The sequence below is a fragment of the Sinohyriopsis cumingii genome, chromosome 2, assembly GCF_028554795.1.
Source record: "Sinohyriopsis cumingii isolate HCF-2022 chromosome 2, ASM2855479v2, whole genome shotgun sequence".
Lineage (NCBI taxonomy): Eukaryota > Metazoa > Mollusca > Bivalvia > Unionida > Unionidae > Sinohyriopsis > Sinohyriopsis cumingii.
In genome coordinates this window covers 45,293,287-45,312,408 of record NC_142962.1, presented here as the reverse complement: position 1 = coordinate 45,312,408, position 19,122 = coordinate 45,293,287, and the positions used below count along the sequence as shown (strand labels likewise).

Sequence of the window (19,122 nt, the reverse complement as noted above, 5' to 3'; positions counted from 1 at the left end):
ATTTACTTTATTTATAGGTGCGTGACCTGGTGATTGACCAGACCAAAGAATGGTCTGAGATGGTGGTCAACCAGGTAACAGAAGAACATGGTTTAAGAAAGGAACACACTGTGCAGCAGAATGAACTGCTGAAAAAACTGCTTCTTGAGGCACAACAAGAACAGCTCAAGGAGCTGGAAAATCGACAAGATAGGTATGACTGTTGGTAAAAGAAAATGTTGAAAATGAATGTAACTTTTACTTTCTAGTCTTGTCTATCTGATGTGAGGTTTTCCAATTTGCTGGCACAGTTTTATAAAGTAAGTAAGTAAATGACAAAATTATCATAATAAAGCAGATCTTAACACACTATCATGGAAGATGGTAACAGTACAAGAAAAGTCTTCTTCATGATGTGTTCTTCACCTGCCCAAACTTTGCATTCTTGTATCCCCATCATGTCTGTCTGTGAAGATGTCGGTTGATAACTGATCTTTAGGTGTTTAGACTGTTATTAAATGATTTAATTCTACTCTAGAGTATAGTGATTAACGTTTTGTAAGTCTAAAAAAGGGTCATAAGATTAGAGCTTAGTAGGTGTGAAATGATTCATCGATATATTGATGCATCAGTACTTTTTCCATGCTGATATGAGATGGTGAATCAACACAGAACTACGCTTACAAGTTACTTTAATATTCAGCAGTCATGAATAATTATTGGTCATTTACCTTTTTATTCTTTACATTGAGAATCAACTGAGACAGATGGCACTGATGCAGGCACTCCTTTTGATTTGAAAAAATACTAACCTATTTCTGACACACACTTGCCTTCTATAAAGTAACACAATGTTGTTCATAATCCCCACACATACACACATCACCAGTTCCATGATATTTACCTTATTCCAACTGCATGTCAGCATAAAGGAGACATTCCAAATGAGTTCCACATGTATATTTAAGCACTTTACTCACCACTTTTACGCAAAGTTACTCATTTGATTTGTTTATTGACTACTTGTGTCTAATTTGATGGATACACGTTCAGTGTGTTATGCAGTAAAATATTTTACATTGAATTCTGATTGGTGGTGTTTTATTGTTCCAGTCAAAGGTAAACAAAAACCACCAATCAGAACCGAAGTTACATTTAGTTTATTCCCTACATGACATGCAGCAAAGCAGAGATACTTTATTAAGAAGTGGTTATTAAGTGATTATAAGAGTATGTAAATTGTAAATGGGAAGCAGATTTAGAATGTCTCTTTTTATGCTGAGATATTTAATTAGTAACTGAACATGCAGATCAAATAAAATAAGCTCAGGATTGTCAAGGGGGCAGATTTCAAATGGCACAAGTTTGTCACTTTCCTTAAAGTTTTTAACTTTTTACAAGTTGAGTGGATGTTGGTAAGCTGTCTTTATCACTAACAGAAACAAGTGCCTGTTGCTGCAGCAATTGTTTTGCATCTCGCAGGAAGTACAATCTGATAGATTTTGTTGGTATTCATCCCCACTGCCACAAACAGACTTGTTCTCGATGAGATTTTTTCCTTGCACGAAAAAATTGCTTCTGTTTAAAGATTACTCCTTAGTGTCTTCCAAGTTTAAGTGAAGACATGAATTTGGTAATTAGTTTTCTTTAAAGCATTGATGCAGTGCAAAAGAAAGGGTATGGTGACCAATAACGAATTATGCATCTGATCAAATCAAATGGCCTGAAATCACCTATAAAGTTGAATTAAAATCACTGACAGCAGGTAGTCTGTTTGAAAGCCCTGTTTTGTCGTGGATGAGAATGGCAAATAAATAGATTCTAAGTCTATGTCTGTATGTAATCTGCACACTGGAAATACAAGCAGTATGTCAGCACACATAATAGGGCACCACCTACCATGGACAGACCTTCTAAAGATGAAAAGACCATCACACTGTATCAACAATTTATCATATTATAGACTTTCTGCTTTCTTTGAAACGAAATCCGACAGAGTGCAAGACTTCACCTTAATGGGACACTAGCCCTTTATAGGTGAACCTTGTGACTGGGAGTACAGTGTAGCAGGTCACAGGTAGATGCATTTAAGGGTAAAAGGGTAGTTTCCTTTTATTACAAAGAATAATGTGTATTGGAGAGAAATGTATTGTGATATAAAAGAATATCTAATTAATATTTTTTTTATAAATCCTATATATTCTTGTTATTTATGCCACTCTATTGCAGAAATCAATATAATTTTATGTAACCATGATTACCATTACAGGGAAAATAAGGAGACAAGAGCAACTCAGGCCAGGCAATCAGTGGAATCAAGTAAATCTGTGATGAATGATAAATCAATTAAAAACAAGGCAGAGAGAGAAAGGTGAGGAATTAAAAAATTTTTTGTCTTACCTTGTTCTTCTGTCTGTTACCAAGATTGTTTCCACACTAAAATTGATATGCATCCTCAGAAATTGAGTCATTGTGACCTACTTTCAAAATATAGGCATCAACAAATGCCAGATTATTGGTCTGGTACTTGTCAAAGAAGACAGAAGACATTGTGACCCTGCCTATCCATGAATCTATTTGCAGGCGTATAGAAACTGGCACCTGCATCTATATAGTTTCCATTAAAAATATCAGACTTTGAACTCTGATTGGGAATGATTTGTAAATATCAGAAGTTGCAACTACTCAGGAATTTAATTTAAAAGTGTGTGTCCCATGCTCTATTTACACAATTTAAATGGTAAGAAGCAGATCTCAGAAAAGTCAAAAAACCTAAATAAAGCCTTAATAAACTGAAATCTACATACTAAAAAAACAAATGGAGAAAATGATGAACAGCTCAACACCAACCCCACAAGCAATGCTTTCTTGCACATTTTATATTAGGCTAGTGGTTAAGAAAGCGTGCAGGTGTATGATTTTAAATTATATATTAATTTTCACGACTGCTCCGATGGCCATGTGGTTGGAACATCCACCTCAGATGCGGGAGGTTGCGGGTTCGAACCCTGGCCAAGTCACACCAAAAACTTATAAAAAGGGTACTAACAACTGCCTCAGGTGCTCAGCATTAAGAGGTTAGTGTTAGGATTGGTCATCCTAGTGTCAGGATAATGTGACTGGGTGGTGCATGATGCTACATGTCTGCGGCATGATGCCCCAGTGATAGACATCACTAAACTGCCACACTACAGACATCATAGCAATATGACTGAAAAGTTTTTAAAGCTATATTAATAATCACAAAAACACACACACACTCGCACATTAATTTTCACTTGATCTTTATTTTCATGTTATTAAGAAAATACTCGAAGCTTTATTAATAATATAATACTTTATCAGAGTTTTCATAAATGTTAGGCTGATTATGGAGATAATCTTGTTAACTTCTTTGTGTCTTGAATCAAAAATGTAAAATGTAAAACCTTGATAAAGCCTATATATAAAAAAAACACATAAAATTTTAACAATTTTACTTCACTTCTAACAAAAATCATCAATTTTGTGGGATAAAATTTGAATTAGGAGGTTTTTATAAGGAAACTTACAAGATTGACATGTGCCTGAAAGGAGGTTTTTATAAGGAAACTTTCAAGATTGACATGTGCCTGACAGGAGGTTTTTATAAGGAAACTTACAAGATTGACATGTGCCTGACATAAATTACCAAGCCAATATCATAGGGAACTAATATAGTGTCTGTCTCTAAATTAAACATTTAGCCAATAACATAATTCTGGCATCATAATGACTAATCTGATTTAAGTTTAGAAATTCCTCTCTGAACTTTTGATAGCCTTATATCTGGCACAGTGAATGATGGGTAAAAAGTATGGAATTTCCCCATGTTTTTCAAAGATGGAAGTTGATAGTTGTCTCTATGCTGTCATAGCACTGGATGTGTGATGCAGTTGTCAGCAAATGATATACTGTCATCAGTGTGGAGACGGTGAAATAAGTGGGATAATGGTGTAGAAAAGCAATAATAACTTGCTGTTTTGATGAACTTTTCAAGGGCGAGAGGTAATTTTTTTAAAAAATGGTTATGCTGTTGACAGGATGAATAGAATAAAATGAATGCTCTCAAGATCATGGTTTTAAGTCTGGTCAAGATCCTATTGTTCTTGGGTTATACTTAACAACTCCTACCAGTGTTTCCCTTTAAGTACGTTTGTGTATCAGAGACACATGTCCAAAAATTGGATGCACATTTTTTGCCACTGTGCATATTTGCTACCCAAAGTATTTACACACTGGTCATGATTTGTTAAATTCCCCAGTGCAGAGGAATTGTGATGGCATTGTATGCTCCAAGCTTAGGCATTGATATGACAGGATAGCTTCCCCTTGTACAATATCCATCAGGCTGAGCAACATGTCATTCAGACAAACAAACCTGGATGCTTTTCTGAATACAAAAAGATATTCATATGAAAATAATGTGCACTCAGACTCACCAGCCAAGAAAGTGAAAGACTCACAACACAGCAAGGTAACTCGTGGAGCATCTTTAAAGAAAAACAGAGGAAGGCATTTCCTTGGCTGGATTACTGTACATTCTTTGGAATTACCTGTTTGACTTTTTATGAAGAATGCAAAAGTGAATAATCATTTTATGACATGGTCTTAGACTTTAAAAAATCTGCCCATGTTCTCCACACGAGCAATTATTTTGCAGCAAAGAAATAGGAAGTATGCAGAGAAATATGTTCTTTGGATTACAAAAGGGTTCACTGTAGTTTTTGTAGTGATTTATATGTAATTTGTTGGTTTGTAACTTAGCTGCAATAAGAGAAAGAGTTAAAAGTTTATGTGCAACTTAGTGAAAAGAAGAACAATTAAACTATGACTTTCAGATAAATGAATTCTAGGAAGAAGTAAAATAAAATTGATGAAAGTACAAATTTCATGACATAGTAAACTAGCTGTCATTTGGTAAAAATGTTTTATTTGCATTTTTAGCAGCAGAGGGGGCGAATCCGACATTTTGTCCAATCGTTATTTTGCTTAATTATTACTTCTGCACTCAACGGATCCGGTGTAGTCAGCGCTGGTAAAAAAAAAACGACGACGTCGTTGGGGGATCGTCCAATCGTCATTTGGTTTAATTAACACCTTCTGCGCGCCGATCCCCAGCGTCGTCAGCGTCCGGTAAGCACATCGACGACCGCGTCGATGTCATCGCCCCCTCTGCTGCTAAGTGGTTATTTACAATGAGGGTCTTTATGATCTTACAAACAGAGTGATCACTAACTCCTCCTCCTGTAGATCAATTAGATTATTTGACTGATCGGTGAGTTTAAAATTAATTCTCGTTAAAAACCGATCATGGCATCGCATATAGACCGGATTAATCGGATTCTCAACGATTAAATATCCCGGAGGGGCTGTTGGTGAAAATGAATAAAGGATATATCCCTGTTGAGCTTGATTTGATTGATTGGTATCCACCTGGTAACTCCCTTCGATAACATCACACACTAGATTGATTGCTATCACCGATGCGATATTTACGTTGTATGGAGCAATATGCCTACCATCATCTCCGTTATCGTGTCTGAGGATATGAGTTGATGAACTGATAAAATCATTAAGAGACTTTCTTAGTTCTGGCGCGTTGTATCCTGGAAACTTGAAATCGGGTAAATCGGCTTCTGTGATATTATACTCGGTTAGGAATTTTTGTTTATTATCATCGCTGCTATCGGATATTACTTTAATGATTCGTTCATTGATATATTCCATGTCTGATATAAGTTGATTTAACACCTCAACGTGTTTTTGTGCTTTTGTCTCTCGTAGCTGTTCTAGTTGTAATTGGTAATAATGATTAATTTCGGCAAACATATCAGTGATATTCTTTAAACTAATTACGAATGTGGTGTGCAATTTAGGAGTTTCCCCATGCTGAAAATACCATTGCATGTTATTCCTGTCTTGAAATGCAAATATACTGGGTAATAACGCGTTTTTCATATTATACAATTTATTTTGATAATTGGGATTAATATCATGATACGATTGCTTGTCCGCGGGGGTTTTATGAGGTGGATTCTCAGGCCATCCTAGTATGGTTCTTATTGAACTGTTATAAATATCAACCATATACCCCGGTGTGCTTATTTCAATCGTCGACGATAACGTCGGTTCCTGAACCGTAATAGCGATTTTTGATTCCTTTCCTGTGATCGATTTTATCCTGCATTGAAATTCTTTATTGATTTGTTCTATTTGGTATGACCCAGTTGGTATTGTAACCTCCTCCCAGTCTGGGGTCCCATCGGGTTTATTTGTCCGTGCAAAAACCAGCGAGTTATTAGGTTGTTGTCCGTTAAATGCGTCCGCTCGAATATTAGGCCAACTGTGATATACTCGCAATTTTGCCAGCGCTATTTCCTTCACTGGAACCGGCGACGGGAAGTTCACACTGAATTCGGGTTTCGTTGACGTTATCGATATCATATTTGTTTGTACCGGAGTGGTGTTCTCCGCGATCCGCTGAAGTAATTGAAACCCTTCGGGGTTCAGCGACATTATTATTATTTGTTGTCTTTAGTGTCTAATTTCAACAACCAGGTGGTTCCGGCTTCCAGTTGAAAATCCTCGATTTTTGACATCGCGGAGCTATACAACTGGACCATCGTGGAGAATTCAACATCGGATACGAACAAATTATCAATTGACAACGAGATCAACCCGGATAATTTCGAGTACGCGTCGGATACTATTTGATGTTTTACTGTATACTCGTTGAGTTTTTTCTGAAAACACGATGATATCTTCCTAGTGATTGCGTTGGCGACTCCAGCAATTGTTGTCATTGCGGAGACGGCGATTGGAACAGTGATCGGGGTTATCGTGGTCACCGTGGATAAAACGACGCCGGTACCGGCCACTATACCCGACACCGAGTACACGACCGCGTCGATGGCGGTTATTTTTCTGCGGTATTTTTTTATTTTTGCACGGTATTGTTCGGAAAGCGTTTTCAAGTTCGCGGAAAATTCTTTTGCGGTATCGAATCGATATTGATGTGACGTCGGTGATACCTCTGATTCAATTTCCTTGGTGGTCATTTTTATTTTAAAAGAGCTAGTGTTTTTAATTACTTAGATTCGCTACAAATTCCACATACCATGTGATGTTTGCCCCGGCTAGATTTCTATCAACGGCATAAATTGTAAACAGTTCAGTTGCGTTCTTGTCTATAATTGTTGATATTGTATTGTTAAACCCGGATGAACTCGACGATAATATATTAAACTGCATCATTGAAACCAGTGTCAATCGATAAATACCCTTAATAGTTGCGGTAATATTTACTGTATTCTGTGTAGGAGTCCAATCGAATGATCCATGCCGAATTGTGTATACTGTGTTGATGATGTTCTCATGAGGGGTTTTTATTTTTTCGAATTGCTCTGCTACTCTCGGTAGCCCGTCTTTAATCGCTTCAACATCAGTTCTGATTATTCCTACTTCTTGCCAATGCGCGTCTATATTATTCTTGTTCGCTGCAACATTAGTTTTGATTGTTTCTATTTCCCGTGTATTCTCGGTCATACTTTTTTTGTTTGCTGCAACATCAAGTTTGATTGTTCCTATTTCATATGTATGCACGTCTATACCCTTTTTGTTCGCTGCAACATCAGTTTTGATTAATCCTATTCCCCGCCAAACGCGTCTATATTTTTTTTGTTCGCTTCAATATCAGTTTTGATTGTTCCTATTTCCTGTGTATGCGTGTCCATATTATTTATGATCGTTGTAACATCAGTTTTGATTGTTTCTATTTTCCGTCCATGCGAGTCTACATTATTTATGATCGTTGCAACATTAGCGCCGATTATTTCTATTTCCCGTTCATGCGCGTCTACACTCCTTTTGTTTGTTGCAACATCAGTTTTGATTGTTTTTATTTCCTGTCCATACGCAGTGATATCATTTATAGTTATTGTAATCTCATCCGGCTTGGTATTTTTTTTACCAAAGAATTTATCAAAGTTGTCATCGATCCTGTTAACATTTTTTCGCAACGGGGGTAAATTGGCCGACATCTCCATAAGATCCGAAATAGCATTTTTTATTATTACAAGATTTGGTTCGTCTGCCGTCGGGGGTCCCCGAAAAAAACTATCGACAATGTGTCGCACATCGTCGAAATGCGTTAGCGTCAACACGATCCGTTCTTCATATAATTTAATTTCACTACGTAAACCCTTTAACGAATTTGACATGGTTATATAATTGTCGCCAAGTGTACTTATTTTTCCATTTATCGTCAAGATGGATTCACCCGGTTTGAGTCGTCCGTCGCTGGTATACAGCGCGATAGTGTCCTCGGCGGTATCACGCTGTCGTATTAAAACGTCATCCAGCGACACATTACTGGATTTCAATTTACCCTGGCGGTCTTGAAATACAACTATTTCATCTGGGTCAACACTGGTTAAGTTCAACGTATCAGCGATTTCATCCTCAATTAGTTTTTTTATGTCATCGGTGGCGGGCGTTTCCGTGGGTTTTTTCAGCGCCGAAACCTGTCGTCCCCAAATATCAATCATTATTATTGTAAATGTTATTCTCTAAAATCCGTTGAGCTTCTACGACCCCACTAGTGTATTCGTTTACAACCACATGAGGTGGTTTCCGCGATGATGAAATCGCCGCGAGTACGTTTAATACCTCGCGGCCACATATCGGTGGGTCACTTAATCGCTGTGTTGGCAGCGTGGAATAAAAAACCCGGGCTGAACACGCCCGGATATACCGCATGAACTCTTTCGGCGGAGCTAACCCGTATGAATCAAAATAGACGATCGCACGTGGATCAATCGCGTATGCAACCCAATGAGTTCCCGCTCCGGAGGACCCATCGAGGTTAATTATGCCTGTTTCAGTATTCCTTGGTGCCGCCGGTAATTGATCCCTCATAAAAACACCTCTGAAGTTTTTTATCGCTAACGCGTTTGCGGCGTCTATTAAATCAAAATTAGACATTGGAGTCATTGACTCAGGAGTCATTGACTCCCGAGTCAATAAACGGTTCCCGGTAGTCTTAGACCCTTTCCCGAGTACCATGAATACGGGGTTCCCGGTAGTCTGTTTTTTTCTCCTGGATTTTACCAATAACATTAGTTTGTCCCGCGCGGCTGAAAGCGCCTTTCCGGCAACATCTCCAATGGCACTAATACCCTTATCACGAATAACATCAATAGCCTTCATTCCTAATTGTTTGGCTAACGGCGCTACTTTTGGAGCCATTCTTGTAAATAACCCCGCAATGGTGCTACCGAGACCATCTCCATAGTACGCGCGGTAAACAGGCAATCGCGAGTTTACCACGTAGACGAGTACTGGTTTATCGTGGTTGTAGTGTATGATCATCTTTATTATAAAAACACCAGTTTTCCAATTAGTGATTGTGATCACCAGTGATTGATTACCCCCCCCCACCGCCGTGTGGAAAACCGGAATAAATTTTATCAAAATTTCCTTGGGTTTTTGCCCTCGATAAAAATCCGTTTTTTTTCTGGTTTTTTCTTGATTTTTAGTCATTTTTGGTCGTTTTTTGTTGCCTATAGTCGTTTTTTTCTCGATTTTTCAGAAAAACATCGATTTTCTCTAAATGATTTCCTTGGGTTTTTGCCCTCAAAAAATGGCCAAAAACAGTCAAAAAATGGCCAAAAACAGTCAAAAAATGGCCAAAAACGGTCAAAAACAGTCAAAAAACGGTTAAAAATTAACAAAAACGATAATTTTATAATTTTATAATTTTATAATTTTATAATTTTTTTAATCATCCACAAGTTCGTCTATGAGCGTTCGATATGCATTAATGTCCATAATACCGCCTGCAAATAACCGCTTGCAAATATCAGCGGCCTCATTGATTATTTCCGTAGAGTTATTTCCGGCTCGTTTTCCTCCGATTAGTACTTCCAGCCGTGATATATCACTGAGAACACTATTAGGGCAGGTAACGCCGTAGGATTCTTTACCAACAGGGTATCCTTTTCCTTTTTTTGGTGTTCTACTCTTAACTTTCTCGAGGAATTTATCGTAATCGGGATCACCACGATGTGGTAATGCTTCTCTATGTTTACTCGCTAAATACACTATTCTTGCCCAGTTCTCCGTCGAGGTTATTTTTTTCTTGTAACCTTCATTGATATACTCATCTCGAATGTTCTTAGTTGATGTTGTAGCAACAAAATTAACTAATTCTTCATCGTCGTCGATGTCTCTAATTTGATCTATTGCGGACTTTTTAAGAACATTACGGGGTATATTTCCCTCTTTCTTTTTTTCTTTCGATGTTTCTTCGGGTGTTTCTTCGGGTATTTCTTCTTCTGGTTCTTTCGCAGTAGCACCTAATTCTTCCTCGTCGGCCATTGTAACATAGGGTTCTTGTGGTTCCGTTATAGCGAGTGGTGGTGGCCTCCGTGTTGTAGCAGCCGCTATTTTTGCAGGAAGTGTTTCTAAAGACCTTTTTGTTTGTTTTGTCTCTGCCGCTATCTTTTCAAGCGCATCGAGGACGGGCACAGTTGCCGCCGTAACATCCTTAGTCGCTTTAGTTACCGGGGCAAAGAGTTGTTCGCTTCCAACAGTAAAATCGGTTTGCATTTGTTGTCGCGTTTGAAGTTGTTCTCGGACCCTGTCTCGTAACGGTATGAACTTTTTAAGCGCTGCTAGCCGCTCTCTGGCTAGCCGAGTAGTAAGTGATTCGCCTACCATTGTTGCAATTGCGAAGCAATTTCTAATTTCTCGCCGGAGTTTTCGTCTATAATCCTTCTAATGTTTTTGATCTTGCTAGAAATCTCCCGGCGTCGTTCATAAACACGTCCAAGTTTTTTTCGTATTATTTCAACGGCAGTGAATAGTCCAATGAATGCATTTGCGTCATTGTGGTACAAGTTTTCATTAATCGTATGTTGTAATCGTTTTATAAAAAAGTACTCGCGGGCCAGGGTAAAACGCCCTCGTTTCGATTGTTCGTTAATAATTTCATAGTCAGATAATATTTTTTCACTGTCGAGACCATCAGATAATTCAATTCCTTGATTTTTTAATTTTGAAATCTCGGCTAATATATTATTGATGTCTTCGATATTCATTATTCCTATAAAACATCTTGTTTTTAAATAAAAAAAAATGAAACCCCTGCGTATCAATTCCGAAGGTGTTTAATAATTCGTTTTCTTCCGGAATGGACAATTTATTGTCATGGCGACTTCGTCAGCGCCATAGGCGCCGGTGACTTCGTATCTACATATGAAAATCGAATTCTATGCCCGGTCTTTTTTGAGATTGCTGTTTGATATACTCGTTCTGCTACTTTTCGTATTGAGGCGATACAAATGTCAAAGTATCTACTGGCTTCATTCATCGACTGAAATATTTTTTCCTCGTGAGTTGTTGTATCAAATGACTTTACGGGTTTTGCTTTCTTTGGGTATTTACCGGTTTGGCCTTTTTTGGTATTTTGACTCTGAGAGATGGCTTGCAGGTTTGTAAGAGAATTATCAGTCTTATTACTATTAATATGATCAATCACAAGTCCATTCTCGATTAATCCGTGAAAACATTCATAGATGATTCTGTGAACAAAATATGTCTTCTTTCCAGCACCAAATTGCAAATACCCGTGATTATTTACGGTACCAACCGGCTTCTTCAGTTTGCGGTTTCTAACAATGCCGTCGCGAGATGCCTCGTAACTGACGAGCACAGGATGCGGCTGAAATTCTTGGTCCATTTGTATAATAATACTATTTGTCTAATTTATTATTTGGTTTAATTATAAATCTTTCAACATAGTCTTGGGGGGTTTTGATGACGAAGTCAGTGGTGGGGTCAATGACGGCGTTTTTAATTCGCTTGTCATAATAGCGTTTTAGTTCCCTGTATCGCTTTCCGCCACAATTAATACACAACTGCGATTTTCCTCTTACACCGACGTGGCAAACCAAGCACGGGAGGGGGCCAAGAGAACCATTACGAACGCTTTGTAAATGATATCCGCAGAATTCACCTCTACATGATTTATTGCACGGGGTTGTCGACCCAATCATCAACCATTTGCAGTGATTCATTATACTATATTCTTTCATTTAAATACTTGTTTTAATTATATGGATGAGTTCGAGAGATTGGCAGCAATTAAGCCCTGGAAAAATATTAAGTTCAATCTCGATAGAGTCCTCAAGGACACACCAAAAGCGTTAATAAACGATAGAACCCTGTTGAGTAAAATACGCGATTGTATCGATGAATTCAAGCGTGATGGCGCATCTCATAGTTGGTCAACATTTCGAATTGATGGCGTTGTTGATGCTACCATGAACGACAACCGCGCAGCAACGATAATATCACAACTTGACGGTAAAAGGTATTTCTTCAGAGTAAAATTCATTGTCCGGGTGGAATCAGGTAATTGGATCATACGTGATAAATTTGAACCAGTTCTCAGCGACATGAAAACAGTCATTGTTAGCCGCGACTCCAAGCCGGGGCTGTTAACCGGAATTGACAGACCATACTATGAACGAGCGTATCCTGAAACAGCAGTTGTTTATGGAATATACCCGTTAAATAAGAAACCTGATATCGGAAAACTGAAACCAATGAAACAGTCAACGGGGATAAATTGTGTAGCAGAACGAGTAATAGAGCATTTTACAAATGCGTGTCGAGGAAACAAATTAACTGATTTACAACGTAGCAAAATCAACCAGTGGGAACTAACCGTAAAAGAGCGTGGAGCAACCATCAGCGACATAGCGAGATTAGAAACATCGCTGAGATTTCCAATAACCGTTACAACGATAACCGGTGAAGTATTATACGAATCAAAGTACAAATCAAATGGGACCCCAATCAAAATTATTGATCATAACGAACACGCATGGACGCCCGCGATCACAATATTTCCACGGGATAGAACAGTAAAGTATATACCCGAAGAATTCCTGGGAGAACAATTCTCCAGGGATGGTTTTCTCGCGGAGAGGAAACTATTTGATGCTATTGCCTACTTGTGTAAAAATGACCCTGTATCAGTGTGGTTACTTCGCAGCGCTGAAAACGATGCGGATACCTTTGATCAGTTTGTAAGACCAAACGGTGAATTATATCGCACTGAAGCGTTTCACAACAAGATGAAAAAAACCGCCATGGAATTTGAGGAGCATGATGAACAACTGCTAACAAATTGTTTTACGATTCCATCGGTTGTAGCTCATGTTGCAGCAAGGAAAAATGCGTGGAGACCAACGCGCAAGGAATTTCTGCCGGATGTACAATCCAGTTGTTTGGAGTATTATCACGGTGGATTATGGAACACTGAATACAACCGCGACGCTATGATTTCCGTTGATATGGTTGCCTGTTATCCAGCGAGTTTTCTCGGGTATGGATCCGCCGCTAAGTACTTTAGACGATTTGGACACCCCAGACATGAAATGACTTGTGTTGCTATTAATGGACCACTGCCTGATTTTGATTTAACCGGATTCGCTCGCATAGTATCATTTGAATTCGCGGCAGGACTCCATCGCTGTTGTTATATTTGGATCAGTAGACACATGTCTGAAAAGAAGTGGTTGCCAATAGCGCTGCTACGGTATATGATTGATTGTAAAATGCTAATTTCGTTGATTGTTAGTGACGCGATTATATCATACCGGGCGCAGACTGAAGTCTGGTTACCGGAACCGGAGCGTCTAGATAGCATAATTGACGAGTCCAGAAAACACATTGATGCCGACGAGGAATATATCATCGAATGGTCCAGGAGGATATTCAACCAACGAAACCGCGAGGCAAAAGATCTCGGTAGAAGAATAATCGGTAAGTTCACACAAGGTGGAAAAAACTGCGATTACAAACGATATTGCTCACGGCTGATTATAGATGACGCAGAATATGATTTCGTAATCAAGGACGCAGTGGCAAAAAATAGATACGTGAACTGCAAAACAGCTTTCTTGTCCAATGGAACAAAGTTGGGTACAGTTGTTACCTACAGCGATGGAGACAGCCCGGCATATCCGCATTTGAGGGCGTCTATGCTGGGTTACGCCGCTATCAATTTATTCTCGATGATAAATAGATTTCCCGACACCGCGGTTAGAGTAGCCGTTGATTCATTTTATATAGACGCGAAGTATAAGGAAAACGTAGCCGAGTTTACTAGTCCGGACGAGAGTTGGGGTACATGGAGAATTAAAAATGAAATACGACGCGATTATTCCCCGTCAGCAGATGTCACCGTTGAAAACAATTACTTACGCGGTGATAAATTATCAGAATGGTCTAATGCACCACCGTGTTCTGATCCAATTTGTAGACACAAAACAGTTTATTTAAGCGGCTGTGGCGGGTCAGGAAAGACGACTCGGGCAATTGAATTATTTCGAACGCGGGCAAGTATAATCGTGCTTACACCGACCCATAGACTAGCGCGAGAGATAAAACAACGAAATGTTGACGCCGTTACTTATCACAGCTTTTTTTCGATACAGCGGCGGTGAGTGGACTCCTGATCGAATGGGTGAAAAATTTATTCCTGGGGTTATCATTTGGGATGAGATATGTACTGTTTCGTTAGATGTTTTACAAATGTTTCTTGATTGGTTGGTGCTCGCGAATACAGCGGTGATCATGTGTGGCGACCATGGTCAACCACCACCATTTGTCGGCGAGGGCCCACATGATTGGTTAAAGGGTTTTGTGGACTATTATGAAGAAACCGATACTGATTACCGAGCACTTGATGAACAACTGCGCGGGGTTAAAAAATTAATCAGATTACAGCCGGATAAAATTCAATGTGAAATAATTCGCGAGGTGATTCCGGAAACGCCGTTAAATGAATTCTGGGAAACATGGAGACCAAACGATTTGATTGTAGCGAGTAGAAAGATAGTCAGAGACACACTTCAGCGGAAGTTGTTTACGTTGCATAAGGAAAAGTTTCCAACGCGTCCAGTGCCGTTATGTTATAGACCCGCGGATACACGGCGACAGAACATTGAAGTTGAAATTCCAGCCAAAAAAACAAATTCTCGTGCTGAATGATATCGTGCTCGTTGATATCAGCGTCGTCGAGGACGCGCTACGTGCTGATAAATCCCCGTGGACGCTAGGATACGCAACAACAATACATTCCTCGCAGGGACTAACCATCACGGACACAATTGTTTGGATGGTTGATAATCGCATCGAATGGTCGAATCTAGTCTATCTTGCAGTGTCCAGAGTACGAAGGATAAATCAGCTTCGAAGAATTGTTATTGACGAAGCCAGTGACAAAGCCAGTGACGGAGTCATCGATGCAAGCGTCATTGATAGAAAACTCTCGGGTTACCGCCAACAGGATAAAAAAAACAGCGGCGTTTTGATATTGATGCCGAATTAATAATTGCGTTACGACAACAACAGAATAATCACTGCGCGAGTTGTAATTGTGTAATGAGTTGGCGCTATTCGGATAAAGACGCTCGCCAATTTACCGTGGACAGGATCGATAACAGTCTCGGTCATGTTAAAAACAATGTGAGGTTGACCTGTCTTGAGTGCAATAGACGCAACGGCGCTAGTTAAGACCACGCGGGGGTAATTGAGTATCGTCAGGTATCACTTGTAGTTGCTCGCGTGTAAATCCGCGCTGAGGAGCAGTTGAATCCAGTCTATAGATCGGTGGTCTACCAGTTGATCGTGTTATCATTGATATGTTATGTGTGGTAACACTCCAAATAGGATCAGTAGCTCTTTTTTTACCGCCTTCAAGCTCTCCTGGTTCATATAGATATCTCACGGTGACATTGCCGAGAATCGGCTTGGAAACGCTATCTATTTTTGATCTTCCGGGTATATACTCGTATTTAATCGCGTCGCTGGGCTTCATGTTAATTGCTCGGGTAATCTCGTTATTTAACGCTGCAATTACACCTGGCAACCTTTTAACCCATTCACGAGATCGTTTTTCTTGGATGAATTCCTTCGCGTATTGATATCCAAATAACCGTTCAGCGAGAGTCCGATTGAATCGTTCAACAATTGCCTGATCACGATGTAGCGCAGTATGACCTCGTCGTATCGCGACGCTATGATGTTTCAGCGTTGATAAAACAGCGCCGCGAAATTCACTACCGGGATCAACTTGTAATAGATTTGGCCAGCGCAGAGGGCCTCTTCGATAAATTCTTTCAAACGCAGCGGCTACTTCAGTTGCCGACTTTGTTTTTAACGGCTCCGCTTGTTTGTATCGACTCGCAACATCAACTACGGTTAGCGCGTATTTGTAACCGTTGTCATGCGGCAAAAATAGTATATCAGCCTGATGAACTTCATTAGGTACGCTGACATCAAAGCGCGAGAAGTTGATTTGTTTAGGCGGTGGTAGATAGATTTGCCATATAGCCTGTTTGGATAACCAATTAGCCGCAGTGGTCTTTGTTACCTTTGCAGCGCTTGCAAGCTTACCAATTGCGGCCTTCCCCTTCCAGTATCCTCTCGGAGAATAATAGATGGATTCCATGTTGTTATTAATTACCAGCGCCCATCATTAATTTACCTTTCATAGCCGATTTTACCAACCATGAGGCCAATTTTTCTTTGACGGATTTATCAGGAATAGCATTTAATGCGTGAATTAATTTTACATCCGCGATATGACGCTGTTGCAGATCGCTACTTTTGTAAGCAACATCATGAGCATGACACGCCTTATCGATAGCGTTTATTGGATACTCACCAGGTTTGGGCTGATTTTGATCATCGAGTCTAATATCTAATCGTGTTCCGGGGCCACAGTAGCTATATCCTGGGAGGTGCTTTTCTCCTGGATACTTTGCCCACGGTGTTCCGGGGAGTTTTGCCAATTTGGCTGCGATGTCACCTCCTCGCTTTTTTTTAAAACATCTCCGGGTCTAATAGAAATAAATCTAAATTTCTTTGTACCGCATTGTACACACTTACCAGTAAGCGCCGATCTGTTATTTCTTGTTGTAGCGGTTGTCATATCATTTGTGCCAGTACGTACTCTACACTTCACACAATATAGATCCATAATTTATGTATAGAAATATGAATATAATTGATTTTTCGGCGACTAAAACAAGAGAACCAGTTAAGCATGTTGCAGCGTTACCAAACTCGATCCGGATGATTATCATCGGACCATCTGGATCCGGCAAGACGCAATTGTTACTCAATTTAATAATGAGATGGATGAAGTGGGATAAGTTGTATTTGGTTGCTCCTAGCGTAGATGATCAACGATGCTACGAGGTGTTGAAAGATTTCAACGAGAATGCATCAGCGATCACTAAAAAAAATGTCATCGAGTTTATTACAGATATCAATGATGCACCGGGTATTGATGATATTGATGGCAACGTTAACAATCTAGTCGTGTACGATGATGTTATGTTAGACAATCAAAAAAACCCAGCTAGGATATTTTCCAGAGGCAGGCATAAAAACACTGACGTGATATATGTCACTCAACGATACACTCAGATTCCAAAAGTAATTAGAGACAACTGTAATATTCTTGCTGTGTTCAACGGCGTTGATACACACACGCTACGAAATATTTGGCAGACATGGTGCGGCGGTGACATGGACTTTAATGTTTTTCGAAACTTTTTTAGTCATGCTCAGTCAACCCCACATGGATTTGTAACGATAAATTTACATGATCCTTTGACACGATATCGTATCGGACTTGACCAAATATTCGGTTAGTTGTAAATAATTTTCATTGTAAATAACCACTTAGCAGCAGAGGGGGCGATGACATCGACGCGGTCGTCGATGTGCTTACCGGACGCTGACGACGCTGGGGATCGGCGCGCAGAAGGTGTTAATTAAACCAAATGACGATTGGACGATCCCCCAACGACGTCGTCATTTTTTTTTTACCAGCGCTGACTACACCGGATCCGTTGAGTGCAGAAGTAATAATTAAGCAAAATAACGATTGGACAAAATGTCGGATTCGCCCCCTCTGCTGCTTTTTTATATTTGCTTATATATTTTATATGTAATGTTTATAATTGTTCTTCAAAAAAAATGAAAGTGACTGTTAATAGTGCAACTATAAACTAAAAGGTAAATAAGCTATGACTGGACAATGCATTTGTTTTGTGATTCTGCATTCTTGTTGATTTTTTTTTTTCATTCAGAGAGGGAATGTGTGCATGTGTGTGTGTGTGTGTGTGTGTGAGTATGTAATGTAGGTTGTGATTTCCTATGCTCAACTGAAAAAATCTGGGCTGAGATTTTAAAAAAATCAGTACATTCTTGACCCCCACATCTTTCACTTGACCCCCAGTTCTGACACCAGGTTCCCCCCCACCACCATTCTTGTACTTCTAAGGGATACAGATACACTGTCTTTACCTTCAAAAACAACCTGTCAAACTGTACAGCAATCCTGGGAAGTTAATTTTGTTGGCGAGATTACATTAAAACTTGCAATATAGACAAATGTAAATTGGTTAGTATGTTTATATGCAAACATACGTAGATGACATAATTAAATTTTACAGACCATTACAGCATATTTTCCATTATTTAATGCAATTTTTTTACTAACTTTTATGGAGCTGAATTTTGCGGCAGAAAACTTCTTAGCATAATTAAGCTAAACCAGTTTTGGTGGGTGCATGAAATTGTATCTGTTTCCAATATGATCTCATTAGAGTTTGAGGCTGTTACAACAATGTTTCAATTTTCTACTCCTCTTGAATGTTCACATTAAAATGGAGTTGTTACGAAAAGACTTCTTATGATGTCAAATTGGTCCTAAATGAATCTTGTGCCAATTGGACTTCCACTATGGCTGACTTGGTAGCCATCTTGAAAATCTTGTTTATCACTATTACTCCTGATTGGATGGTCATAAACAACAAGGGTTTTTTCATGAAAAGAATTCTAATGACGTCTAATTTGTCCAAGATGAAAATGATGCTGATCTGGGGTCTTAAGTGAAACTGATTCTGCTCAGATTCCAAAAATGGCTGCCACACTATTGCAAATTTAAACAATGTTACATCAAGTCATACCTGCCAGAAATCGATAGAAAAATGATCTATTTTCTAAGAAATTGCAAGTATTATAATAATTATG

At 39.2% G+C, this 19,122-nt stretch overlaps 1 protein-coding gene across 1 annotated transcript in view; it reads left to right on the top strand.

Annotated features, from left to right (window-relative positions):
- LOC149804757 (1-phosphatidylinositol 4,5-bisphosphate phosphodiesterase beta-4-like) overlaps positions 1 to 19,122 on the top strand; it is a 342,757-nt gene that overhangs the window by 296,695 nt on the left and 26,940 nt on the right. Inside the window, exons 31-32 of the mRNA XM_089944026.1 lie at positions 18 to 193; positions 2,249 to 2,350. Coding sequence (XP_089800152.1) covers positions 18 to 193; positions 2,249 to 2,350 — 278 coding nt within the window. The remainder of the gene's footprint in view (positions 1 to 17; positions 194 to 2,248; positions 2,351 to 19,122) is intronic.